This window comes from Vidua chalybeata, chromosome 6 (genome assembly GCF_026979565.1).
Source record: "Vidua chalybeata isolate OUT-0048 chromosome 6, bVidCha1 merged haplotype, whole genome shotgun sequence".
NCBI classification, from domain to species: domain Eukaryota; kingdom Metazoa; phylum Chordata; class Aves; order Passeriformes; family Viduidae; genus Vidua; species Vidua chalybeata.
Window position 1 is genome coordinate 20089470 of NC_071535.1, and position 27839 is coordinate 20117308.

The 27839-nt window shown below is 37.0% G+C and overlaps 1 protein-coding gene across 1 annotated transcript in view; it reads left to right on the forward strand.

Moving 5' to 3' along the window:
• Positions 1 to 23047, forward strand: part of SEL1L (SEL1L adaptor subunit of ERAD E3 ubiquitin ligase) — a 34686-nt gene extending 11639 nt beyond the window's left edge. The window contains exons 5-21 of the mRNA XM_053945244.1: positions 113 to 218; positions 1804 to 1966; positions 3432 to 3485; positions 3567 to 3626; positions 4244 to 4325; positions 4639 to 4793; positions 5534 to 5590; positions 6596 to 6664; positions 9158 to 9235; positions 10370 to 10432; positions 11215 to 11302; positions 11550 to 11698; positions 12275 to 12440; positions 13901 to 13975; positions 15567 to 15739; positions 17759 to 17887; positions 19103 to 23047. Coding sequence (XP_053801219.1) covers positions 113 to 218; positions 1804 to 1966; positions 3432 to 3485; positions 3567 to 3626; positions 4244 to 4325; positions 4639 to 4793; positions 5534 to 5590; positions 6596 to 6664; positions 9158 to 9235; positions 10370 to 10432; positions 11215 to 11302; positions 11550 to 11698; positions 12275 to 12440; positions 13901 to 13975; positions 15567 to 15739; positions 17759 to 17887; positions 19103 to 19306 — 1871 coding nt within the window. The 3' untranslated portion in view covers positions 19307 to 23047. The remainder of the gene's footprint in view (positions 1 to 112; positions 219 to 1803; positions 1967 to 3431; positions 3486 to 3566; positions 3627 to 4243; positions 4326 to 4638; positions 4794 to 5533; positions 5591 to 6595; positions 6665 to 9157; positions 9236 to 10369; positions 10433 to 11214; positions 11303 to 11549; positions 11699 to 12274; positions 12441 to 13900; positions 13976 to 15566; positions 15740 to 17758; positions 17888 to 19102) is intronic.
• Positions 23048 to 27839: the final 4792 nt, after the last annotated feature.

Below are 27839 nucleotides of genomic sequence, written 5' to 3' on the forward strand. Positions count from 1 at the left end.
TTCAAAAGCATGTTTCTGGCTGTATTTACCCTTTAGAACAAATAGGAATTTTGAGAGGATAGTCTTGAATGGTATAGTTTGAGCTCTTAATGTAGGCTTTTTTTTTTTTTAGCTGAAGAGCAGTCTAATAAGAGAAGGCAGATGCAAGAAGCTGAGGATGTGTATCAGATTGGAATGAAAATCCTTAATGAAAGCAGTAAAAAGACTCAGAAGAAAGTGTAAGTATACCTCATCCACCCCCACAGGAGAAGGATGATATGACTGGTCACTTTTGCTTAACTCAAAAAGGACTTGAATGAGCTGTCCTGAGATTTTGAGCTTTATTGGACTCAACATCAAACTATGCAGTAATAGAAAATAGATGGTAAATACAGAGTATTTAGAAAAAAAAATTATGCCTGCATTCCTTTGAATGCAGTAAAAATTGTGTAAGAATAATTTCTGAAGAGTGGGTGTCATCAAAACATTGACTTAATGCAAGGTGATGCTGCAGTTCTCTAGCCCCACTTTATACATGGCAACTGGCCAGGAAAAAAACTGAGAACATGATACGAGATAATTGCCCTTTTTCACATGCTTCTTACAGTCTGGTGCTCATTCTGCTTCAAAGATGAAGTGAGAAAATTGGCATTTCTTGTCCTACTCTGTTTTTTCTCCTACTTTCTGATGGTTTTAATCACTATAAAAATAGTATTAAACTTAAGATCAACAAATCATTAAAATTCTAATAATTAATGTTGTTAGAAAGAAGAGGGTAATGCTTGTAGACAAATAAAAAAATTAGGAATTAGTGTTCTGTTCATTCTACTTTCTCTTCTGAAGGCATCCAATTACTGATTAAATAGCTGTGGATTTACCACTATAATTTAGAATTGCTGTGTTTAGATCTTCCTCCTATTCATGTTGACAACTTCCTCAGTAAGTGGTGACTTCTGCTGATTAATATGTGAGGACTATAACTATTTTAGATTCATTTGTGGAAATAAGGGAGTGTATTTCTACTTTATGTGAAGGAAAGTGAGGCACATCTAAAGTTGTCTGCACCTTGGCAAAGACAAGAGTGGCAATAGCTGTTGGATTCTGAGTAGTATTTTTTAGTATAAAATAGTGTAAGAATTCTAAAACAATATTAGGTGTTAATTCTCTTGTACACCTTACACTTTCTTAGAAGATGTCTGTGAGGAACCAGGTATGCCTCGGTCTGTCCTAAAGAACAAGAACAAGCCTGAGAATAAAAAGGAGGAGAGGTAAATGAAAATCTTGGAACGCTCTCAAAGGTCCCTGAGGCTAAGCTGAAGCAGGCTTGCTGATACTGTGTAACCATGTGTGAGGTTAGGAGGTTTTTAATTGCTGTGAAACCAGCTGCTGTGAAATTACCTTGAAGGACTACCAGTTCCAAGACTGAAATAGAGGAGTTTCCAGAGATCCCCCTGTTAGTTACATGACTTTTTCAGCACCAAATTGATCATGAATGCAGTTGTCTTGGGCCCAAGGCTTGGCATTTTCACTGGAGTGGTTTTGTACTCAGATCGTAGAGACTACATCGTCTTTTTCAGGCTGCTTCTCCTTACCATGATATACAAGACTGTTACAGGAATGGTTCTACTGGATACCTAGGACAGAACTAAAAATTGTTGCTACAAAAATATCATCATTTGATCTTACATAATTACTGTAGGTAGATGCATTTTTAGAAAATAAAGGCTAAAACAGAGAAGCACAACCCCTCTCCAGAATCTTCAGGTTTATGAATGGAATTTGCTACATTGCTTCAAGTTGACAAAGAAATTGTTTTCTTTTAAGAGCATATCAGTATCTTCTGAAAGCAGCTGACATGAATCATACCAAGGCCATGGAGAAAGTGTCTTATGCTTTGTTGTTTGGGGATTACCTGAAGCAGAACATCCAGTCATCAAAAGAACTATTTGAAAAACTAACAGAAGAAGGTTCTCCTAAAGGACAAATGGTATGTATATCCTTAGATCCTACAGATGTTTCTATAGGTTTATAAATGAAATAAATGTAACCTATAAATAAAGGTTTATAGGTTGTACTTCCTCTAGGGTGCTTTTATAGATGGCATTTGTACCCTCAAAGTAAACACAAACACATCTTTTGTTTGAGTTTTAAAATATTTAACTACCAGTAATATGGGATGGTGATGGTCTTTTAATTTTTTCCCCCTTTTGTATGACTGACAGCATTGAATGTATAAGTCAAAAAAACAGGTAGATATAGGTGACTCCAGCCAACAAACCTTCTGAAACTGTGTAGTTTTTATGTGTTTTTTGTGCAATGTTGTGACTTTTCATTTGCAGTTTTATCTGAATTTATAATCTAGGAAATAAAAACTCCTAGGAAACTTGACATGTATTTAGTAGATTGGGACTTGCTTTGTCTCTGTGCCTTTGCACACAGAATTACTCATACTTACTGTTACAAAATGTCATAAAATATGGGCGTTACTGATTTTAATGTCTCAGTATCTGCATATACTTATTGTTTAGTTATCAGTTGTTTTGGAAGTGTCAGCTTTTTAAGGAACTATTAACTTTGTCTTCCCTTTGGCTACTGGAACTCCGGGTGTTCCTTGTTTAATGGTAACCCATTTACCATAGAAGGCAGGAGCATGTCTTCTCTAGATACTTTATCTCTCGGTGATGACCTTGACTTTTATTGATCTAAAATTCAGAACTGTCTGCATGAGATAATTTTTGTGTATGCTTTCAGATTGCCTAGAATAGTCTTAGAACACTGTGAAATACAGACATCTTTACATATACACTATCTTCTGTGCTACTAGTTTCTATTCTGTGCTACCAGCTGTAACAGGTGTGGTAGGTAGAGCAATAACTATGTAAATCCTAAGAACAAAAATACCTTCTGAAAGAACCTCAGATTAATAGCTCAGAGCATTCTGATTGTTTATATTTATAGTCACAGTTGCAAGTAACCAGTGGAGGAACAGATGCAAAACTGTGAATTCATAGGACCTGTGAATCAAACAGTGCAAGTCTTTTCTATGCAAGGCTGGGGTTTACAGATGTTTACACTGGTGTCTGAGGCAAACTGGGTATATGAATAACCTGATAGATACTGCTTAGCTTCACTTGAGGGTCTTGAAACTGGGATACCTCCACTGTTTAAGACCTTCAGATTTATACTTGATATTCTGGGAAGTAGTAGTTTGCTCCTTGTATTTGATTCATTCGTCTGAATTCTGGTGAAGCACTAATTAATGTTAGCATCCTAAGCAACTGAATGATTTTGAAACTTCATACTTTGAAAAGGGCAGGGAAGAGCATAGATATAGTCAGCACCAAACTGAAGGTACAGCTTGGCGTACTCTTTGCAGCTTTGAATCTTTATGCCTATGTATTCCAGGAGAACTGATCCATGGTTTTTTAAAAGGTATGCTTTTTTATTTCTAGGCGCTTGGATTTCTATATGCATCTGGCCTAGGAGTCAATTCTAGTCAAGCTAAGGTAATTTAGAAATTTTCAGTGTGTGGTCTTGTGTTTTCTCTTGGGGGCTGATGTTAAATAACCAGTGATTTTTGTTTTAAGGCCCTGGTATATTACACTTTTGGAGCTCTAGGAGGAAATCTGATCGCTCATATGATCTTGGTAAGTAATATGGTTAATAACTTTAAACATACAAGAATATTTTTGTGCTCCTACATTTTCAGTGTTAAGATTTCCTTTCTTATGAATACCCTGTTCAAATACTGCATCATTTTTCATGAATTGGGTGGGCAGTAGTATCTTCCCCATTATTCATTTTTAATTCAAGGATGAGTCTGCTCATTTTAAGCTATGTGCCGCTATGAATTTAGATGGACCATGTTTACATCTCTTGACTTAAATCAGAGTTGTCAGACTTAAAATTTTTGTAATCAAATGAGAACCATGAAAGAGTTCTTTACAGAAAATGCTGCTTTATTCAGTATTGTGAGATTTAAGACAAAGTGCAATATGTAAATAAAAGGCTTTGCATATTTACCATTAAGCATCATTCTATTTAGTTGCTTTTTCTTGAGTAATATCTGTACTATGCTGGCCATGTTTAACCTTTAATAGTGTCAGTCATTGATTTCTTATGTAGCTACAATGGACTTGTGGCCTTCATCCAGCCTATTGTCCTGTCAAATCTTGATCAAGTAATGTGAAAGAAGTTTGTAACATTTCAAGCAGTATGTTCCCAAGTAATTGATAGTTCCATATTTATGCCATTTCCTTTCTAGGGTTACCGGTACTGGGCTGGGATAGGCGTCCTTCAGAGCTGTGAATCTGCTCTCACTCACTACCGACTTGTAGCTAATCATGGTAAAAACGTTTTACTAGGGTAACGTTACTGACTTTCTGTGTACTTCTTTATCATTCGACTAGAAGATACTAAAGTACTTCCAACACTAATAGCATAAATAGAGAATTTCTGCTATTAAACAAGTTATCCATCTGGCTCTGCATTATGATATGCTATTTTTATCTCTATTGAAATGTCTTAAACTGTGTCAAAGTAATTAATTCTCTCTTGAGTAACATCTTGAAGCTCTGTAAATATCTGGTTTTACTAAGTTATGGTGTAACTTCTGTATTGAAAAAACCTGTCTGAAAATTTATCTCATCTGTTTTCCAGTTGCTAGTGACATATCCTTGACTGGTGGCACAGTGGTTCAGCGAATTCGCTTAGCAGATGAGGTAGAAAATCCGGGAATGGCAAGTGGGATGCTAGAAGAAGACTTGATCCAGTATTACCAGTTTTTAGCAGAGAAGGGAGATGTACAAGCACAGGTAAGGTTCAGTTCACCTGGTGATGTTCAGACATTTTCAAGAATTACAGGAACAGCTTTATGGAATATGGGAAGGCATTGGAGGTTTAGTGTTCTCTTCATTTGGAATCAACCTGTTTCCTATTTCCCCCTTAGTTTTTACGTGAAGATACTTATATTTTAGTGTGTTTAAGGTAGAACTTGGACAGAAAATGCAATTTTTTTTGAAAACAACTTTAGCATCTTAGGAATGAGATCTTGGCTTTCATTAGAAACCAGCCAGACTATTTCAAGGACTGCTTCAGATGTTGTGCAGGAAGGCTAGATAAAAATACTGGTCTTGACAAGGGATTTCCATTTCTCACTGCTCCTGCTCTTGTGTGACTGCTGCATGCTGCAGACCGGATCTCTACACACAATCCAGGAGGGGAGGATGCTAACAGAGGCAAATTGTCCCAAGCCAACTTGGTCATGTATCACTTAAGACATAGGTAGGCAGGATTAAAATGAACAGTTGTTACTTTACGTCTAGGACAGTATGTTGCTTCTATCTAGGATAAATTGCCATTTAGGCTAGTGTGAAAAAGTAGGACTGTACTCTAGTTATTGAAGCAAATCTGTGCCTTCAAACTTTGTGGCATCTTTTAACTCTGATACTGTCTATCTTTGTGCATGTAATTAGCTTACCTGTATCTGTAGTGTTAGAAGAAGGAAGTCCCAAGGGAAAAGTCACTTACTTGCAATGTAAAATTTTTTTTTTAGGTCGGCCTTGGACAGTTACACTTGCATGGAGGAAGAGGAGTAGAGCAAAATCATCAGGTACCTTTTCTCTATATCTCTGATGCATATTACACTAGGCAGGGGGGAGAAAATATAACTGAGAAAGTGGTGCAAAAGTGTGTAAGTACCACTGTATGATATGTAACAATTTCAGTAGCCTTATTCAATAAAACTTAGTCTTTAACTTCTAGTCTTAGTCTAGAAGATGGAACTGATTTTTTTTTTACATAATTAGTTTAAGATTAGCCATCTTAGAAATAAGAATGTCAAAAATAAAAACTTCTTATCAAGTAGTACTGGAGCTGGCTGAGCTTTTGGAGATGTGGTACAATCTTCATGATGCAGTGGGCCTGCATTAGTGATGATAGTGTAGTTTGTGGCTTGCAAGAATCTTTTGCCTCTGTAGACAAAACACTGCAACTTTAAATACTAAAGATATTAAGTGTGCATAGAAAATAGAACTTCTGCAGATGTAAGCCAAGCTACCTTGCTTATGGAAGTTAAAATAGCTAACCTCGTCTTGAAGTATATATTGAAAAAATGGAGTGCTAAGGATGTGGAGTCCTGAGGATTATTTAATCCAGTACCGTAATTATTTAACAGAAATTATTAGTCATCATATTTAAAATACCTCAAAATTACTGCTTCACGAGAGTTCAGAGATGATAGTGAGTGATTGAAAGGAGTATAACCAATTTCTGTGTAACAGTAGAATAGGAATTGGCAAATCTCACTTATTCTAAACAGGGTTTGATGGTACAATAAGAAAGATTTACCTGTGTAGCTAGTGCATAGTAACAGTTGTAGTTTGTTGGGTTTTCCCCTTCTGGTTTTTGGAGTACACTAGTTAGAGGGACTGCTACTTAATATTGCAATTAAGTAAGTGAAGAGCCCTGTCACATATATTAGGTGGGATTGTTAACTTTTATTCCCAGAAGAACCTGGTAACTTGGCAAAAAAATCTACCTGCTTCTACACCATTTGCAAGAAAAGTTGTTCAAATCATAGTGGTGGTGATTAAAACACTTGTTTTCTTTTCTACAGCGAGCATTTGAATACTTCAATCAAGCAGCTAATGCTGGCAATTCCCATGCTATGGCTTTTCTAGGAAAGGTAAGATATAAACACTCTGAAAAGTAAGAAAACTGCCTTGCAATGAAAAATAGATAATGTTTCCTACTTTCTGATATCAGTCAATCTAATACTTGAATTCTGGAATCTAAGTATTGCAGTTTATCTCCTGTTTTGAATTTTTCTGCAAGATTTGAGTGTTGTAGTCTGTTATGTCTTGTCAAAGTTTTCCTTTACTTTAGGAATTTTTGGAGTTTTTTTAAACAGTGCTTGAACTAGGATTTGTTTTTTTTTTTAATCAAATAATTAAATACTTGAATGTCCTTTTTCTGTGGTGGAATTTAAAACTCTAAATAGGCAACTATTCTTTTCCACACAATGTTTGGGGGAAAACTAGGCTTCTCAAAACTTTGCCCAGAAGGAAATACTAGTTGTGAAAGGAAACGGGAAGGAAATTCTTTCCATTTCATTCTGTGTAGAGAATTGAGGCATCTGAGTCAGAATTGCCAATAGGCTTGTACTTACTTTGCACTAAAGTTTGAATCTATCTGCAGGGTGGGCCTTCAGTTTCTCAGATATAAGGCTTTTTTGTCTAGAGGCAAATCTTATCTGACCCATCTGATTGCCTCTGTGATGGAATGAAAACAATGGTCAGCAAGAGAAGAATGTCTGATAGCAGATCTAGATTTCTGTAAGGCCTTTGGCATGGTCCCATACAACATCCTTGTCTTCAAATTGGAGGGACAAGGATTGGAAGGGTGGAATATCTGGGGGATAAGGAATTGGCTGGATGGCTATAGCCAGAGAGTTGTGATTAATGGCTCTATATCCAGGTGGAGGCTGGTGACGAGGGGGATCCCTCAGGGCTCTGTCTTGGGACTGGTGCTCTCTAATACCTTTATCAGTGACACAGACAGTGTGATCGAGCGCAGCCTCAGCAAGTTTGCAGATGACACCAAGCTGAGCAGTGCAGTGACACAACAGAAGGATGGGAGGCCACCCAAAGGCACCTGGACAAACCTGAGATGTGGGCCCATGAGAACCTCATGAAGCTCAATAAGTGCAAATGAGAGGGCTGCACCTGTACAAATGAGTGCAGACTCGAGGATGAACTCATTGAGAGCAGCCTTATGAAGAAGGACTTTGGGGATCTCATGGGTGAAAAGCTGGACATGACCCAGTGGTGTGCACTTGCAGCCCAAAAGGCAAACAGCATCCTGGCCTGCATCAAAAGAGGAGTGGCCAACAGGTTAAGGGAGGTGATTCTCCCCCTCTACTCTGCCCTCGTGAGACCCCACCTGGAGTACTTTCTCCAGGTGTGCACTCCTCAGCACAGGAAAGACATGGACCTGTTGGAGTGAATCAGAAGAGGGCTATCAAGATGGATCAGAGGGATGGAGCACTTTCCCAATGTAGATGGGCTGAGACAGCTGGGGGTTTTCAGCCTGCAGAAGAGAAGACTCCAGGGAGATCTCATTGCAACCTTCCAATACCTAAAGGGGTCTTACAAAAAAGAGGGAGAGCAACATTTTGCGCCACAGGTAGTGATAGGATAAGGGGGAATGGTTTTAAACTAAATGAGGAGAGATTTCGGTTAAATGTTAGGCCGAAGTTCTTTATTCAGAGGGTGGTGAGCCAGTGGAACAGGTTGCCCAGAGAAGTTGTGGGTGTCCCATCCCTGGAAGTGTTCAAGGCCACGCTGGTTTGAGCCCTCAGCAACCTAGTCTAATGGCTAGCATCCCTGCCCATGGCATGGTAGTTGGATCTAGATGATCTTTAAACCAATCTGTTCTATGATTTTTAATTTAAAACATGATTGGCAAGCTGCTGGCAGTGATGATAATGCATTACTGCTTAGAAAGGTATTTAGGTCACTTGTCTGAGATCTAGGTTGCAGACTACCTTCAGCCTGTGAAGAGCTAAATCCTTATTAGTCCATTTGAGTGCCTTCTAAGGTTAGGCTACAGTAAGCACCACCTTTAGCTCATCTTTTTCAGGCTGTCATTGTAGTAGAGGATTCAAAATTAATGTCCTTAAAGCCTAAAAAAAATAGCATAATATGCTGTTCAAGGCACCTGACAGAAGAAATTGCAGTTTGTGCGTTCTCTATTGGTTGAGTGTTTTGTCACTAATTGTTGTTGAAGTGAACTGTGTTTAGTAACCAATTTCTGCTATGTTTTTGCAAAGTATTTTGACTGTCAATATAGTTTGATGGCCACTGGTCTCAAGATTTTTGCTTGATTGTGTGTTTTTCACTGCACATTGGTAAAAATTTAAAATAAAAGGTATTGTCATTAAAAAAAGTTAATTTTATGGGCAGTTCATTTTCCATTAGAAGGTTAAACCCTCTGAATTTTACAGCAGAAAGGTGTATTTTCTGCTTCTGGACAAGTTCTAATGATTATTCAGTAATGCAATAGTCAGAATAATCTAAGTACAGTAACTCCCTCTGAATATGTAAAATGAAGATGCTTCATGATCTTCATGCTAAACTGACTATTTTGGCTGTTCTTCAATAATGGCTTTCTCTTTCAGATGTATTCAGAAGGAAGTGATGTTGTACCTCAGAGCAATGAAACAGCCCTTCAGTATTTCAAGAAAGCTGCTGATATGGTATGATTATCTGTAAAGTGGAACTACAGCACGTGCACTAAGTTGATAAACTCTGAAATGCTGCAAATGCTTCATGTGCTCTTCCATGTACAGACACTTATTCCCAGTTTCTGTCCCAGCTTAATTAGCCCATAATCGTGCTTGCCTAAGATGTCAAAAACTGCTCTGGCCATGGTGCTTCATGAAGCTCTGTTCAGCATAAGGAGTCTAACTCCTATTTCATCAGTATGAAATACTGTCCACCTAAATAGTCTGCAATTCTGTGAAGTGCTAGTCTTTGTTAATTTGAAGTTGTCTTGTCACAGGAATTTACAGTGCTTCTGTTACATGAATATATAATAGTTTTATATCGCTCATCTTATTGGAATGTTTGCTTTTTGGGATGATGTTTTTTGATCATGTTAATCCCTTATGTGTCTTTGATCTATGCCTTATGATAGTGTTTGTACAATTAAAGCATGAGTAGTCCTCCAGGAAGGGTGTTCAGCATATGAAACAGAGTAGATTAAGTTCTGAAGGAATTGTTGTAAGATAACTGCCTTCCTGGCTCTTACTTTCCACAATCAGAATGCTGTTCCACATCTCTGTGCTGAAGTGAGGATCTCTCAATGTGCTCACCCTGCATTGACTGAAACTTTCTGATGTGTCCCATTGCCTGTCCTGGCACTGAAGCAGTGCCATAGTGCCTGCTTTTGCAGGGGCAGTGGTTAGTAATGTAGCCTACAGGACAGCCACCATTCCACCCTTAACACAGGTTCTTAGAGTTACTGGAGTTGTTCTGGGAGCTTCTGTAGCACCCAAAACACTTTGAAGTTGGAAAAACTAAAGATAAGTAAGCTATTAATGCCCCATCTTTCTAGAGTTATGAGTTCTACGTCTTGTATGACACTGTAAAAGTGTACAGTAGACTTTCATAACTAATGTTGAAAGCTTTTTCCCTGTTCATCAGCTGTGTAGTTACTGAATGAAAGTTACTGCAAATGCTGTTTCCTCCCTAAATAACTACTACTAGGAGCAAAAAATGAATCCCTCTTGAGTACTATATGTTTTCATGATATTAAAGACATACCAGATTTTAAAGATATGGGTGTAGGTTTTGCCTTTCTTTGCAGAAGTGTTTTTCTGTATTTTCAGGGTAATCCAGTTGGACAGAGTGGATTAGGAATGGCTTACCTCTACGGGAGAGGTGTTCCAGTGGTAAGCTTTTGACAGTCGTCTTTCTAATCATAGGTGATTGTGTGACTTTTTGTTGCCAACAGATTTTTTTTTTTTCTGGAGGGAAGTACTGTGGAAAGCTTAATTGTGAAGATTTCTGTTAGACTGAAAATTCCTTGAGGAAATCTGTAAAGTAAAAGAAAAAGCACTATGGAATTAGCAGCTATGAAAGAAACATCCTGATTTTGCTCTCAGAAGTTTGAAAATGTTGCTTAAGCTATCAGAAATGCATAGAAGTGTGCATTTTAACAGGAGATTTGAGCTTGTCTATAATTTTCTTGTGAAATAAAACAAATCCTAACTGTCCCCATTTTGTGACTCTTGTGGGAGTGAAGGAACACTGAAACTTTTAATTAGTTCATTTGCTTTATTGCTTTTCCTACAGGAAGGCTTCTTGTCAAATGTTTTATATTTAGCTCTGCAAACAGATACTCAAAATTTGAATTAGCCCAAAGTTGAGAAAATAAGTAGGTGTTCCAGAAACAGAGCAGAGCTTCCATTCTGTTAAGCATAACTGTTCATAGCAATGCTATATGTGGATGCCAGCTTTGAGATAGCCACAGAGTTACAACAGGCTAAATATCATTGTAGTCTATTTCATTTTTTGCTTCCAGATTTTGAACAGGGGAATATTTTCACTGGAAAATCTTGCTGTAATTTTTCTGTAAAACAGATCTGTCCTTTCACACATGCACATGCATATTTTCTCTCTTAAACTTTGGTGTATTGCAAGGCTCTAATGACTGGACCAAATCTTCCTGCAGAACTATGAGCTAGCACTGAAGTATTTCCAGAAGGCTGCAGAACAGGGATGGGTTGATGGACAGCTTCAACTAGGTTCCATGTATTACAGTAAGTGGCATCAAAACCATTTGCAGGTCTAAGCACCTGCCCTTCCAGTCACTGTTCACTAGGTGGCATTAGAAGTGTGCATACACTGCATGTAGAATGGGCTTACTACAGTGAGCTTGTATTTCATTCTGTTTTTTCCTGACTTTTTTGCAAAGCTTTTCTAGAGTAATTTTAAAGAATAAGTACTGTTTCATACAATGCTGCTTTTCAAGAGGAATGAATAACAATGATTTAATCTTTCTTTTAGATGGCATTGGAGTCAAGAAAGACTATAAACAAGCTTTGAAATATTTTAACTTGGCCTCCCAGGGTGGCCACATTCTTGCTTTTTATAATCTGGCTCAGATGCATGCTACTGGCACTGGAGTGATGCGGTCCTGTCATACTGCTGTTGAGGTAATGTCACCTGTTTGTCAAGATCAGTAACAGTGACTTGGAAGAGATTGGCTCTAACCACATCAGCCTGTATAGGATGTTTCCAGCAGTGACTGCAGAGTCAAGGCTATCAAAAGGGAAGGTGATATATTAGCAAACTTGTTTATATTTTATGAGAAAAATCTTTGGCTTTTTTGTTATGTCAGGTTTCTATTTCCTTTATTAGCTTTGAAGAAAATCAAAAGAATAGAATGCAAAGCAAGCAACAGTAACTCATAAGTACCAAATTCTTCTTTTATTCTTGGATTTAAGTGTAACAAAACTAAGATACTGAATAATTCTGAGTAAGCATCTGAATCTTACAAGTTACTATCTTTACTTACTAAGAATCTTACAAGTTGCTAAGCATCTAACTGCTTAGCAACTTGTATCTTAAAATAAGCCTTTCTTGAACAGTGGAGTTTGCTTGTCATGTTTTCATGTGAAATACAAATATTTTGAACAGGCATCAGAATGTTAAAGTGTTACTTCTTGCAAAACCTAAATTTTTGAAGTTCCTGACAACCAGTATCCTCCCCCTTCCTTTTTCCTCTGCAGTTGTTTAAGAACGTCTGTGAACGGGGGCGTTGGTCTGAAAGACTGATGACTGCCTACAACAGCTATAAAGATGGTGATTCAAATTCTGCTGTGGTTCAGTATCTTCTTCTGGCAGAGCAAGGCTATGAAGTCGCACAAAGCAATGCTGCTTTCATACTTGATCAGAGTAAGAATCTGAATATGTACTGAAAAGGGTTTTTCTGGAGGTGGAATGTTAGAACTTTAATTAAGCTCTTGTCCTCTTTCCTGCTCTTCACACTGGAAAGTTACCAGTTTTCATTTTCACTTCTAAAGATGATTTCATAGACTGAAAGTTAAAATACATTCAATTTCTGACTTAAGGATTTTAAAATGGCATAAGCAGAGAGTCTTTAGAAAATTGCACAGTGCTAAAAATTCTCTTCCCTGGATTTTCCAAGCACAATTGTAAAAGTAGGGATCGCATTAGGTTTACTTTTGACCTGTACTATGCATAGAAGTCATAGTGTCCTTTGTTCTTTCTCTTGTAATGTATTTTCTCAGCACCTTCTTTTTGTGACTTTACTGATGCTACTCTTGAAGCAGGTATAAGGAGCTGGACAGTTGATTCTCTTAGATTTGAAAAAAACCTTGTCCTATGTGTCTTACTGGAACTAGATGGCTTGAACTTGGATTTATTTGAGTTTGGAGTCATTAGGAGACAATGAAAGTGCAATGGCAAATCTTTCTAGAAACTGCAGACCCCACTATTTCAAACTTTCTCTATACCACATCTAGGTCTCAATGCCAGCTTTGTCTTAGTATTGAAAGAACCTGTTGGTGGCTGATGGGCTAATCTAACATCTTCATTTCTAGTTAATGTTTTTTAAAGGTGTCTGAGTTAATCATCTTTAGATAAGGTACAGTAATGACAGTCTTGGCAGGAAGTGCATGCTTGCAAAGAAACAGCATTTTTCCCGAGTTAAAACTCTTATTGTCTTTACTCAGATATATCTGCATCTCAACTGGAGATTAATTTAAAATTACTTTATATGTTTTATACAAAATCTTTGTATTAGCTGTGGGATAATACAGCTGAAACCATAATTACACTAGAAGTTCAAATTATAAATCCTTAGAATTATCTGATAGTTCATGAACCTTCAAACTGTCACATGGACAACTTCTGAAGTAGCCGAAGAACGGCCATGTGAGAGACTGCAGTCTAGCTGGTTGAGGAGGCCTTTGTTTTACCTGGCTAGTCCTGGGTTTCAGATGGCCAAAACTATAACAGGTTATACTTCAGCCTTGTATTTGTCAAAGTCCAAATTATGTGCTCTTAAGACTTGCATTTTCTGTCATTCCTCAAGTATGCATCAGAATCTCCTACAGCTGGAATGGGAGAGACGCTTGGTAAGCCATAGTTCAGGGTGAAATTACATAGTTTGTTCCTAGCCCTCTTATGTGGGCAGAAAAATGGAAAGGCCATATAAATGAAAGGGGGTTTTATGAGTTTCAGATGGGTTGAATCTTGTTTGTTCTATAACACAGATTGCTTCAAGTTTTTCATATATTTCAGCAGACTGAAGATAAGCAGGGTTTTTTTTTTTTTGTGGTTGTGTGTGCATATACCATGGTTCTATTTAACTGGATTATTTTCTTCTTTAGAAGAAGCTAGCATAGTAGGAGAAAATGAAACCTATCCTCGAGCTTTGCTTCACTGGAATAGAGCAGCTTCTCAAGGTATGTGTGTACCTCACAATTCCAATCTGTTTCTTTTTATGTTGAGGGATACATTCAGTGTAGGTTTGCAGCTGCAGTGTGAGCTGCAGGTTGAGCTCTGGGTGGGAGGAGCCAGAGGCAAGGGGCCATGAACTGCCAACCTTTTCCATAACAAGGGGCTCAGGGACCTGTGGCCCAGCCAGGTGACAAGACACAGCAGGAGCCAAGAACCCAGACTTCAGTATGAACAGACTGTGAGGGTATAAAAGCCCAGGGATTCTTCTGTTTGGGATTCCTCCTCGGAAATACAGGCTCAAGCTGTTTTTTGTATTACTGTGCCATTATTAACTTGGTTTAAGAGATTCAGGCATCTGAGACGCTGCTCTTGGAATCCCAGGGTCAAACCAGTAAAGAAAGCTCGTTTGACTACATGAGAATGGCACAAGAGTGCACCAATCAGCCCTTGCAGCCACCCACCGCAAAGGGGGAAGGAGCTTCAGTCCCTGCAGTAACAGTCTGTAGTGGTGGGAGTGTGATGGCCAGAGTGCCTCCCAAATGGTCAGATAAGAAGGCTTCATTAACATTTAGTAGAGCCATTAATGCCCAGTTTCATCTGTTTTGCAATGAAACATGTAAAGAGGGAAAGTTTTCCTCTTTCTGTTAACAGAAGTTGTATCCCAGATAGGGTAGTTGGTGTTCTTAGGTCTATTGTTAGCTATAGTGTCATTACAATATCCTTGCATGTCTGAGCCTTTCTGTGGTTCTGAAGACTAAAAGGACTAAATTACAAATGTACTTTGTGTTTCTCTTGCTGTTCCATATGGACTTGTAGAGCAGTGTTAAACAACATTAGCAATGTTTACACTGACTTTTCTAAAAATATATCTGCTTGGAAAAATAAATCCAAAATCCTTAAGAGTAATCTGTTACTTTTCATCATTTCTTAAGAAATGCAACTTCCTATTCAAAGTAAGCAGTGATAAAGAATGCATCTTTGATGTCCAAACAACACAAATTTAAACTCTGGTGCTTGTTTACCTACCCTAAAATAACCAAAAGTTAACTTAATGATTAAATATCTTGAGGTATCTTAACTTCCAAAGGGATGCATCTACACTAATATCTGTCTACTAGTTTTTGACTGTAGAGCAAGAGTACCATGCAAATTCAGACTTTCAAGGCTTTTAGTTGAAAGTTAAGAAATTGAGATGATGACATGAATGATGGGACACTATTTTTGAAGTTTCCAGTGTTACTGCTTTTAAAAAAATAGGTTGAATCCTTTAAAGGCCATATAGAAAATGAAAAGTCTTTCTGTAATAAGGGACTGATCATGAACATGTTATGGGTTTTCAATTGATACCATTTCATAGCAATAAAAATGTTGGTAGGATTACTAGGAAAAGGTCTTACCTGCAAATAGAAATTGGTTGTGTTTTGGTTAGCTTAACCAAATTTAAGAAATAAAAGCTGTTTATGTGAGGGGGTGGTGAGAGATAAACAGTTTGTACAAACTGAAAAGTAATACTAATGCTCCTGCTGCATCTTCATAGGAAGCCAAAAGGGTTTTTTTGCCTAGTTATTTTATCGTTTTTTGTTTCTTGATTTATAGGATATACTGTTGCAAGAATTAAACTTGGAGATTACCATTTTTATGGGTTTGGTACTGATGTTGATTATGAAACTGCATTTATTCACTATCGACTAGCATCAGAACAGCAGCACAGTGCTCAAGCAATGTTTAATCTGGGCTACATGCATGAGAAGGGATTGGGCATCAAGCAGGTGAGTGAGCTATACACTGAGAGTCTTTGTTAGAGTACATTTGCTGATATTCAATTAAATCCACAACTACTACTGGGCTTTGGGTACTATATAACCATGTAATTGGAATTAGCATGTCTCCCAATACATTCAGCAATAGGCAAGGGACAAGTATATTGACTTTACACTTAACTATGTGAAGTAATGATGCATAGACAGGGAAGAAACGTTTGCCCAAAACTGTGAATATTGGCAAAAGAGTGCCACATGCTTCAGAAATGCTTTCAAGACTTTGAAGTGTCATAAAATGAATACAAGTCAACTCCAGGCTCATGGTATTTTAGTAAAGGATTATTCTTGTCCCCTGAAACACTTGTTAAATTGTTTCCTGTATCATGACATTTGAAAACAAGGTAACAAAGCATAACCACGACCAAATCAGCTGTGGTTTTTCAAGTTAGGCAAACATCACCTAAAGAAGACAGTATATCTGCTTCTCCTAGGAAGCCTATGGTGTGTTGCTGTCCATGAGTTAATTCTTACGGAATCCAGAGCAACGTATTTCTGTATGTGTCAAAATAATTTCATGGGCAAATGCATACTAATTTTGAGCAGCCTACCTTAGCGTAATGTATGAATTTAATAATAACTTGACATGGAACTGTAAGAAATGGCTTAATTTTCCCTATTTTCAGTGAGCTTCAACTTTTGTCTACATATGCACCTTTTAATTATTCTTTTGGTCTGTTATAAAAGACCAATTTTTGCTTCTTGACAAACTATGAGAACAGTACAGAGCAAATCATAAGTCAATATTGTTACTTTGGCAGCATCAGCCAATCAACATTTGATAAACACTTAGTGACCTAGATGTAAAAGTGACAATACAATACACAAACTGCATTTTTTTCTGGAGTTTATTTTCGTATGTTACTTTAGGATGGTTTTCCCTTTGTAACTGAGCCCTCAAAGGTAGTTAACTTCTGAAAATAAGTCTGCAGTTAGCCTCCAACTTTAGAACTATTGCTTTTTTCTTAAAAGAAATTCTTTCAGGCATGGACCTTTTTATTTTGCTGCTGTATGGAATACAACACAATTTAGATCAAATAATAAAAAGTTTGAAAAGGCTATTGCATAGTGTTCAGCATGATGAGAAAAATTATTCCTAATGCCATCATTTGCACAGTGTTCTCCAGCCTGAAGCAGAGATGGCTACACAGAGAGCCAAAATAAGTGCACAGAGGCTCATGATGACCATATGTAGCCTTGCTTCATGCAGAGGAATAATACTTTCTCTCCTTCAGATCCAGCATGGAATGAAATGTTAAATTGCAAGGGAAATAGAGATAGTTAATATAGGTAGAGGAAAGGAGCACTGAGAATGGTTTTATACATGCAGTTTTCTTGCTTAGACAGTCTTAGTAATTCTGAATATGTAATGTCCTTGCTTTCTGTGTTCTAAAACATTACAGCTGTAAGATGAGAAGATGGATATTTAGGACTGATTTAGATGAGGCTAGGGGCTGGGCCAGGATATTCTAAAAAAGGCTAAGACTGAGTTTTGCATGAAGCAGAATTCCTTAAATTGCTCTCTGTGCTTGTACTTTTGCCAGACTGCTCTCACTAATGCCAGTATATGTGCATTTTGGACAAGTAGTAAAATCTAATTTGTGTATATGTGCAGAAATGGTTAGAAGCTGCACTATGCAGCAGGCATACTGTGGCATAACTGAGAGGAAATGCTGCTGCATATTCCTCTGAAACTTGGGTTTTCTAAGTCTTTTAAGTTTCTTGTGGTGTTGGAGATGTTAGAGTACTAGGGTTACTGAAATATTTGCCTTGGTTTACAGTGAATAGGTTGAATATGTTATTACTAACCTGTTTGTGAACTTCAATTCTAGCATCAGTTAAAATAGCTTCATCGTCAAATTGAAGCTTCCATTTACTTGTATATTCAAAGGTGAACATATCTCAGAAAAAAAACCTATGGTTAGTTTTTCAAGTTCTTCAAAACTGTGCTTTGAATTTTCTTACCTTCAGGATATTCATCTTGCCAAACGATTCTATGACATGGCAGCTGAAGCAAGCCCAGATGCTCAGGTTCCAGTCTTCCTAGCACTTTGCAAGCTTGGAGTGATTTATTCCTTGCAGTACATACGAGAAATCAATGTAAGTAATGCAGAATTAAAAGAAAACGGCAAATGTGTTTCCCATTTTTTAAATAAGCTCAATTTGTAATTTTACTTAAGTAAAAGTATTGCTTGAACTTTCTGCAAACTTAGGATAGATTTGTTTTCTGCTGTTGCATATTAAGAAAGTCACTGAAGCTTTTATTCCTATTTCCTATTTGTGCACCTCTGTGCATCTGAAATGTGCACAGAAGTGCTCTTCTGTGCTGTTCTTCCCTTGAAGAGAATTTCTCAAAACTGTTTGACTGTTCTTATCTATGACCATCTGCTATCAAAATGAAGCTGACTAAACTGACATAATTGCTCAGGGGAAAAAAATAATATCCCTAATTCTCATGCTGTTTTATATTCAGCTGTAACAACCCCATTATAGTTGTTTGATCTCTGTGGGGGAAAAATGTGTTTGTATTAGATAGTTTAGGTATTTTATAGCGTTTCTACTGGGTGATGGCCCTGAAAAAAAAGTTTTCTGGAATTAAAGTGGAGTGTTTCCAATATTTCTCAGTGTTCTGACATGTTACTGCCTTTTTGGATTAGTTAATAAATTAAAATGGTATGGAAGTTATTACCACTTAGAGCAAATGCAGTTTCAGGCAATTCAGCAAAGTTTGACAAATCATAGTAGTCTTGAGGCTGAGGACAGTCAAAAGTCAATGGGCAAATACCCACGTCGCACTCACAGAAGCTGGTATGAAGAGCACAGCTTTTCCGAGTTTTAAGTCTGCTGCTGCAGATTTAAATTGGCAGTGACTGTGTAGTATCATCAGATACACTAGTGAAGCAGAGAAGTGCATGTTGACTAATCCTTATGCAAATGGAGTCTTGCAAAAAGGCACTTCAATCAAAATTCCGTGTCCATTACCTGCAAAAATCTCAGCATTGTACCACACAAATGTCCTGAGGCTTAATGCTCTGTCATTTGTGGGAAAGCCACAAAACTCCATAGTGGAACTTCCATCTCTAAAATAGAAAATAGAGTATCTTATTCTATATAGCACACCTCTTAGATTTAATGGTATTTTAGTTCCTGGAAACAAAGAATGTCACTGATGTGATACTATTTTTTCAGAGAGGAAAAGAGCCACTAACTTTTAAAACTGATACTTGTATGTGAAAAGTGTTACAAGTCAAATTTAAAATCAAAGTAATTTCCCGTTTGTGTTCTTTGACATGATGTGGACTTTTTCTTTCTTAGATAAGAGAGGTGTTCTCACACATCGATATGGACCAGCTGCTGGGGCCTGAGTGGGACCTCTACCTTATGACTATCATCGCCTTGCTCCTGGGAACAATTATAGCTTACAGACAAAGGCAGCACCAAGCAATTCCCAGACCAGCAGGACTGCGGCCAGCTGTGCCTCAACAAGAGCCACCCCCAGAGCATCAACCACCACAATAGCAACAAGAGCCTCAGTGAAAGAACTGGATTTTTCCAAAAGGAACAATTTTCATTATGAATTAGGACTTTGGATCAAGAGTCCCTCCCCCAAAAGAGGCACAAAGAAGTTAAAAAAAAATGTTTGAAAGCTGCTTAGAATGATGCCTTTTTTCAGGGATAAGAAAATTATTTTGAAACTGATTTGAATGTTATTTCAGTGCCAATGGAATAACACTATGGCTTTTTTTCATGGAAACACAAGAGTGCTACTACAAAAATGTTGCCTGCTGTATCTAGTTCCTCTTTATTCAGAGTCCTTTTCATCTCCCAGAGAGACAGAAGGCTAGCAGTGGAAGGTTTTTGCCTGCTTGCTAGCAGTTGCCCTTTATAAAAGTAATAATAATAAATTTATGGCCAATTGAAGTCCAAGAAGCTGACCTATATTCAAATTCTGAAGAGATTAGAGCTGTTAGGAACTTAAATTCTGACCTGCATCCCAAGTATTCTATAGTCCTTATTTCATTTTTTTTTTTAGTATTTCTTATACTTTGATCTTTTAGGCTGTATTGGATGGTTTAACATAGATTATTGATAAACCCTGTAAAACTAAGCCATCAAACATGCTACTCGCCATTTGTGCTTTGTTTTGAGTATTTTCCTGCATTCCCCTTAGACAGTTCTCAGCAGTCAGTATGTTGCCTGTGAGGTGGAGTGGGACAGATGGGGTCTCTAAAGCTTGTCAGTCGAAAACTGTCCACTCAATGCCCAGATCTCACATACTTCTAAAACTTTTCAGGAGACTGTGTACTTTGCAGTCCTTCATGACATGAAAACATATTGGTAGAGTTGCTAAATTTCAATTTGTCTTTACCAAGAGGCTGAGTCTAGATAACAGAAAGCACCAGTATTACTGTGCACACTGAAGAAAGGAGAGAGCCAGAAGTCTCAGTGAGTTAGCTAACTTGCTTTTGGAGTTGGAAGTTCTGTGGTTAATTTTCAACAATCCTGTTAGTGATTTGCACTGCAAGAAAGAAATGTGTGTATCTCATGCATGCATCTGCTTAATGCATCTACAAAAAAGAGCCACAAAAATGCATGCTCTCTACAAAAGGGCATGGTCTTATGCCAGTGATGCTACTCCAAAGCTACAGGGGTGCTGTAGCTGTTGCCAACCTCTCTTGTTCCTGGCATAGAGGAAAGTCATAGTAATGTCTCTGGCCGTGCCATCTCAAGGACCCCTTGTAAAAAAAAGAAAGAAGACTAGTGGCTCCTTGATGCCACCAGGTCAGTGTAAAGGCCTGTTAATGAGTGTAAAGACTGTGACCTGTGGACTGATGATTTAAGACTGCAAGAGGAATCTTCACTTAATGACGATTTTCATTGAACTATAATTTCTGGGGCTGGGGATGGGAAGCAGTGGCAAAATAGTTTAGGAGCATGAAATGCATAATTGTCTGTTCTTATTTTCCAATGGTAGTGAAATACTGGTTTCTGTACTAGCATTAAACCCTCTGAATATACTATCATAAAGCTGGATGAATACAAATGAGGAGGCTTTAGCTGCTTTCTGACAGAAGCTGTTGTGTTTAAAGGGTTTAAGGGCTTCTTTTCATGCAAATGTTTTTCTGGTGTATTGGCAACAACATATCAATACACTTTATTTAGAATTGAGATTTTGGTATGGTTTCGTATTTGGTACATGTGTAAGGAGATCATTGCACAATAGATCTCTAGTTTGGGATAGAAGATAAGCAATCCATTCTTTTGTAAATGGAAGTGTCATGGATGACTAGTATTAAAGGTACTAGTATTATAGGTTGAACTTCTCAGTACTTCACAATGCTTATGCTGGTCATATGAAGACAAATCTTTAATTTTAGTGTGGAGGGTTGCAGCATGTAGTAGAGGAATGCCTTGTTCAGTCTCAATCATCATTAGCAGATGAAACAGTATTGAACTTAAATGTAGTGTCTTATATGTACAGCATTCCCCAGCTGCATTTCTAAGATATCTGTGACTTCTGAACACTCCCTCTGAAATATTTTGCCACTGTCACTTAAGTCTTTTTAGCTTGGCATGAGTAAATTAAAGATTATATGGAAAATGTTTTTCAATTAAATACCATTCATTCATTGGTATTGATTTCTTAGGCAATTTAACAATTTTGTTACTTCATTATTAAAGTGTTTTGGTTGTTGATCTATTAGAACTAAATTCTAAAAGAAAGCTCTGTTTTACTTGCATGAGAATCTCTCATCACTGCTGCTATGTGACAGTCTTATAGATGACTTTCAGTGAATCTGATGCATTTTTCCATCCAAGAAATCAGCAGAAGAAAACAATTGAAGATCAGCAAGTTACTTCATTTTAAAAAAATGCTTTTTGAAGGAGCAATAAGGAAGTCTTTCTCCTGCTTTTTTCCCTTCCACCAAATTACTACCACTAACTCTTCAGATGACATTCATTTGAATGTGGTGGTAGAAGAAAAAGGTACTTATCATAAATAATGGCAAGTTAACTCAGGGATTAAAAATATGAATAAGTTTTCTAAATCAGTTATCTACACCATGACTTAAGTTTTTGTGACAATCCCTTACTACTCTGTTCTGAAACTTGCATTTTGAGGAAAGTATATTTAACTCTTACTAGCAATATGTTCCTTGTTGTGCACTCAGTTAATCAAGCATCTTTTTCTTAAAGAAGCTGAGTTGCTCACTTAACTGCAGTGAAGTACTTTTCCCTTTTGGTAGAACACAGGTTATCTTATAGTTTATATGCAAGAATATTTTAGAAGGAAAATGATGTAAGAGAAACCTTTCTGGGTGTGTTCAGCATGGTTTGAATAGAAAAGTTGTATTCTTTGTGTGTAGTAACATAGGCCAGAGCCTGCCTATTTGACCTTCACAGACACATGCTCTTCTTTCCCTGCACAGAAAATGGAACTACAGAGCAGTAAGTGTTATTGGTGGGATTTTTATATGTAGGAGAACTGTGGGAAACTATGAAGAAACGCATTATTCTGCACCTCAAATTACCAATCAAAGACATTAGCTGTTCTTGCTAGTTAAAAGAAACACTGAACTGTTGAGAAAACAGGATTTTAGTTCATCACTGGTGAAACTTGTCCCAGAGCTGTCTGTTGAAATAATTTTCTTGCTTTATATTGTCCATGATGGGATGCTATAATAGAAGGTAAGGACTTTGATACAAACATCCCCATGAGACTCTTGCAAGATAGTTTTACTCTCACTTTTTAGTTATCTTCCATAAGTCAGCTACTCTTACTAAAAAAAAAAAAAAGTTTTAATTTGGGGGGGAGAACATTAGGATATGGTTTGTGAAAGGACTTTTTAAGACTATGCATTATCTAATTTCCACCTATTATATGCTAGTTTTGGCCTATACAAGGGGATTACACTCACCTTTGCAAGTTGCTTTCCTTTTAGATAGGCAACAATTAACTGAAATTCTATTTTTTTGTTTCAGAGAATATTAAACTGAAAAGATTTAGTTTGATTTGAACTACTGCAAATGCATATGGCAAATAGGGACTATTGGGGGGAACCCTTTGTTTTTATCAGCTACAGTTCTTTAAAGGGTCTTGTAGGAGTTTTGTAAATTTATTTTGTATTTAAAATCAGTATAAAGGCTGGTCAAATGTAATATAATTGTGTAAACAAATTCTGTTAATAGAAAGATGTACAGATTCATTTTGTACTGTATCTTTAATCTTGTGAAATAAAGATACCACCTGTGTGGTTACCCTCAGTGTTCACAGTGGTTATGATGCAGAAGATGTGAATTGCTAGTCATATGCACTGGTATATGCCACTGTTCAATGCCTCCCTTCCTGTAAGGATTCTCATACTTTCACTTCCATTCCTTAGGAAGGGCAAAGAGAGGAGGAATGGATCATTATGCATTTTGTCTTCAGTTATGCTATAAACTTGCCCTCTGTGTGTGTGTGTGTGACAGTATATATAGCATTTGTACCATGGCTGGTAGGCACAGAACTGCTGTGTGATTCAAGAGTAGTGACCAGTAACTTCAGAATTACTACTGCATTTTCAATGATACAGGGATAAGTCAGTTGGAACAGATACTGGGGGAGGGACTACTCCAAGCTAACAGATTTGTTTGCTTTGCAGGCTGTTTTTGACCCATTCATCCCTTCAGGCTCCACCTGTTGAGACCAAGTCCTCCCTTATTAAATTCATTGAGTTGATGCATTTTCCAGTGTGCTTGTTCACTGGGGAGAAGGAAAGTAAAGACAGTGGGGGAGCCGTAATGCCTAGGAAAGGTATCAATAGGTAAGTGGTCCTGAGCATCAGCCCAAATCACATCGTTTTCTGAAGTATTTGGAGGCTTTCCATGTTGTCTGCTCCTGCCAATAGCACTTGTTGCAGGTAAAAGCAGAACTGCAGGTATTAAAACCAGCTTGAGTTCAACTAACAAAGCTCAAGCTTAGTGAGGTCATCCCTCACCTTCCAAAAAAGTCCACTGTTTGAGATGTGATTGCTGACATACTTAGTTGAGGTGGGGTCAAGTAGATAGTTTATTTTATATGTAGCCTGTGTGTCAATGTGGAGCTGTGTTCTGTGGAGGGAACTGAGTACCAGGTAAATATATGATGTGGCATGGGAGAGTGTTGGGGATTTCTGTAGCTTGTTTGTTTTAAAAAGCTGCAGGATAATGTTTCATTGAAAACTAGTATGTTTTGTTTGGTTTTGGTTTTTATATTGCTGTATTCTCTATGTTTTAGTCTTGAGACTGAAACTAATTAAAATATGATTAGGGAGTATCATTTCTGAACCTGCAAGACCTGTTTGATTAGAATGTGTTATTTGGTATGACAAAATGTTCTTCCTCCTCTCTAAACTATCATGATCTTAATGGATTTTCGAATCATGACTTTGATTCCTTTTTTTTTTTTTATAAAGAATACTTGAGGAAAAAAGTCACTCTAGCCTAACTGTCAAAAATCTTCAGACTACTGTAATCAACTTCTTCTAAAGCCAAGGATGAGGGAGGACATTGTACCATCTATCCAGATAATGAAAAATGTAACATATAGTCCTAAATTTTATTTTCAGAAAGAAAAGTAAGTGGAGATGGAGTACCATTGTAGTTGCACTTCAGGTAGTAAGGGAGATAGGGGTCATTTAGCTTCCACAGAGATGGGTTGCTCACATTTTTATTTCTTTGGTGTCCAACTTCTTGAACTTTCCATATAACATGGGTTACAATTCCAGATTTTTGAAAATAACTTTGAAGAATATCAGGTTTTTGTGTTGCGAAATACTGAAATTATAGCTCTTTGATTCTTCTGTCAATCATTTTCTGTATTTCCTTATTTTTTTTCATATGCTTGTTTTTCTTCATTCTTCCTCCTAAGCAGAGGCTGTTCTGTATAAAATTAGTTGTTTCAGTTCCCATCTGTTATGTGGCTCCATTTCTGTACAGGATTCATACCAACTTTTTTTATTGCTTCTAATTAACTGCTTTTGCTGGGGGAAAAATAATATTGTACCTGGGATGTGTGTTTGTAGCAACAAGGGGGTGTTAGACAATAATGGCAACTTGGACTTGTTAAATACTCAAGGTCTCGAATATTGGGAACAGAGTAATTTCCAGACTTTGAGTAACTGTTGTATCTTGAGAGAATGTATATGTGTATATGCATACACATACACAGAGATATAAGAAGTCCTTGGTTGCAGGAGCTTCAGAAACTTAACAAAATTAAATAATTCAGCACTCTATATTTCTCTCATATTTGTGGAGCAAAAGTTCAAAATCAAAAAACACTGCAGCTTCTGGTAAGACTTGGTAAATAATTACCTTCCCATGACTATTAAAACTTTTTTAGTATGTAAATCATTCTAAAATGTGCCAAACTGTCTTCCAACATTGTTTGGAATATTATGTGCACAGCTTCCAGGAGAGTGACCTCTTTTGCAAGGTTAAATCCATATTCTCTTAGAGGACAAAATCTTTCCCACTAAAATAGGTGATGAAGAAATTTTTTTTAATAATTTTTCACTGAGATCATCTGGTACAATTATTTGAGCTATCTAAATAGCTTGAAAACTCATTAAAAATGTTATGTTATTTGTTTCTGACGAATCTTACTTTAATGTTTGTTAGGCTCCAGACTTTGCTATATACTGAAATTCTATTAATTAATGGCATTTTAGGTACTTCTAAATAATTTATTATTATTATTATCACTGCTACTATTTGGAAAGTTTCCCAGATCTAGTCAACAGCAATTTTAAAGGAAAAGCCAATTTGCACTGCTAGTATTAAAAAGTGATGTGTCAAGTGATAAGTCAAACACACTTCATAGACTTTAAAGTCATTATTATAGCTGATGTTAAAATTACTGAAGAAATATGTGGAATGTTCCAGTTTAAGGGTTATAACTTTGCATTATAAAAAAGATACTTCTTGAACAATCATCCAGCTTTGAATTTAAAAACCTGACAATCTACACGTTGGTGAGTTTTCCAAAGTGATTTTGTTATCTTCCTTTCTGGGGCAGTGAGATCAGTAGGACTTGAGTTAATTCTTTTCAGGTTGTATTTAGTTTCATCTCTAGTTTTCATCCCATTGATTATAGGACTGGACAGTCCATTAGGAAGAATAGCCACACCAAAATACGTATACATTTTCTTGTAGAATCCAGTGTTATGTTAATGTTCAGCTGTAATTGGATAACTAAAGAGTTCATATTTTTTACAAATGATTCTGTTTGACTTGGTTGTTGAAATCTGGGAAACATTGCACAGAAGGGAGGTGACTCTAGTAAGAGAATTCAGACCCAGTGAGATAAATGTGGTGATCTCACTGCACACAGCTGTGTTGGCTTTTCCTGCCTCTTTGCAAAACTAACAACTTATTGAGCTCCCTATTAGGAGTCTGGTTTTTTTGGAAGGGAAAGGGTGCGAGTAAGTAGGAACTTCTCAAAACAGGGCAAGAAAGAAGGATTTCTTCATTGATGTAATCTCTCAACTAACAAACTGAACATTGTATATTAACTGTTTGCCTACTCTATCTTGCATATTCAGTGAATAGCTCCATAGAGACACAAAAAATACTTCAGGTGTTTTGCACATGTAATTGCAAAAAATTGGCCCAATTATTATATTTGGGTTTACAAGCCCCAAAGAGTTTACTCTTCAGTACATTGTCATTCTTAGTTCAGTTCCAAAAGATAGATTGATACAAAATACTTCTAAATGTTTCTGGTGATATTAGTTCAGCATCATAAAGCACAGCTCTCATGTTTAGAGTAAACAGTTTGCAAATAATCCTTTGGCTGAAAACTGAAAAACTCTATGGTAAATACTACTAAAATTAACAGAAAAGTAAACAAAAAATAAATCCCCTTTAAGATTTCAGATCTAGTGTCTCATTAATCTTGTTTGGCACTGTGAAAGGTGTTAGAACAAATGATATTCTCTGTCATTTTAAAATACTCTTCCTTATTTAAACACAGCAAATAAAATATTAATTTCCACTGTCTCCTTGGGATTTCTAAATGCCAAATCATAAAGACTTTCTTGCAGCTACAGAAAAGAAAGCTTTCAAATTACATAAAATGAATATGTTTGATATGCCTTTAGCTCTCTCTATGCTTATATTAAGCATTTGATGCTTCCAAATTTCTCCACTGGCCATTGCATTCCTGGCACTGCTATTCTACCAACTCTTCAGTTGCTCAGATTGCAAAAGAACAGATATTCTGCAGATACTTGGTTTGCTGTGAGATGGCAAAACAAGGGTGTCTGGTCATTGAGAAATGCCCTTCTGTGGGAAGAATATTGTGTGTGAAGGGGAGGTGAAGGTGATGGTCTGCCATGCTGGAAATAGTGCATTTGTCCCAACAATATTTGTTTTAAACTAATCTTGCCATTCCTGAGCTACACAGTTAAACAAATCTCTTCAGAAGGATGCGATCTTCCAGGCTGGGCTGTGGCAGCTGGAGCAAAGACCACACAGGTGTGTGCACATGGTCTGCAGTAAGGGAGCTAAGCAAACAATCTTTTGGCACCACACATTTATTTTCTTTTACTGCTCTGTGTGTCAATATCAGCTCACTGGCTGAGAAGTAGCACTCTTGTGAGACTACTTTGTGATACAGTATAAAGAAATATGAAGTACAGACTTAATTGTGGGAGCAAGTCCAGATAGGTAAAGAAAATCTCGAAGTGCTTCTGTACACTTCTGAATGGAGCCTCTGTTGGCACACCACTAAGGGTTAAGTCACACTGCCTCATTTAATATGATGAATTATATTGAATTCTGTTGACAAATTTAATTAAATTTGCAGTAAAGCTTGCATGAGAATCATGGTTTTGTATTGGAATAAAATAGCATAATTTTCTAGGATATAATGAATTATTAATATCTTTATAATGAAATATTAACATTAAAAACTCTAGTTAGCTGTCAAGTTGAAAGAACAAAAAGTCAGGTTATGCATATATTAAAAATAAATTAGAATTGGGATCATTCTAGCTTTTACTCAGTACATGTGTTTATAGTTATG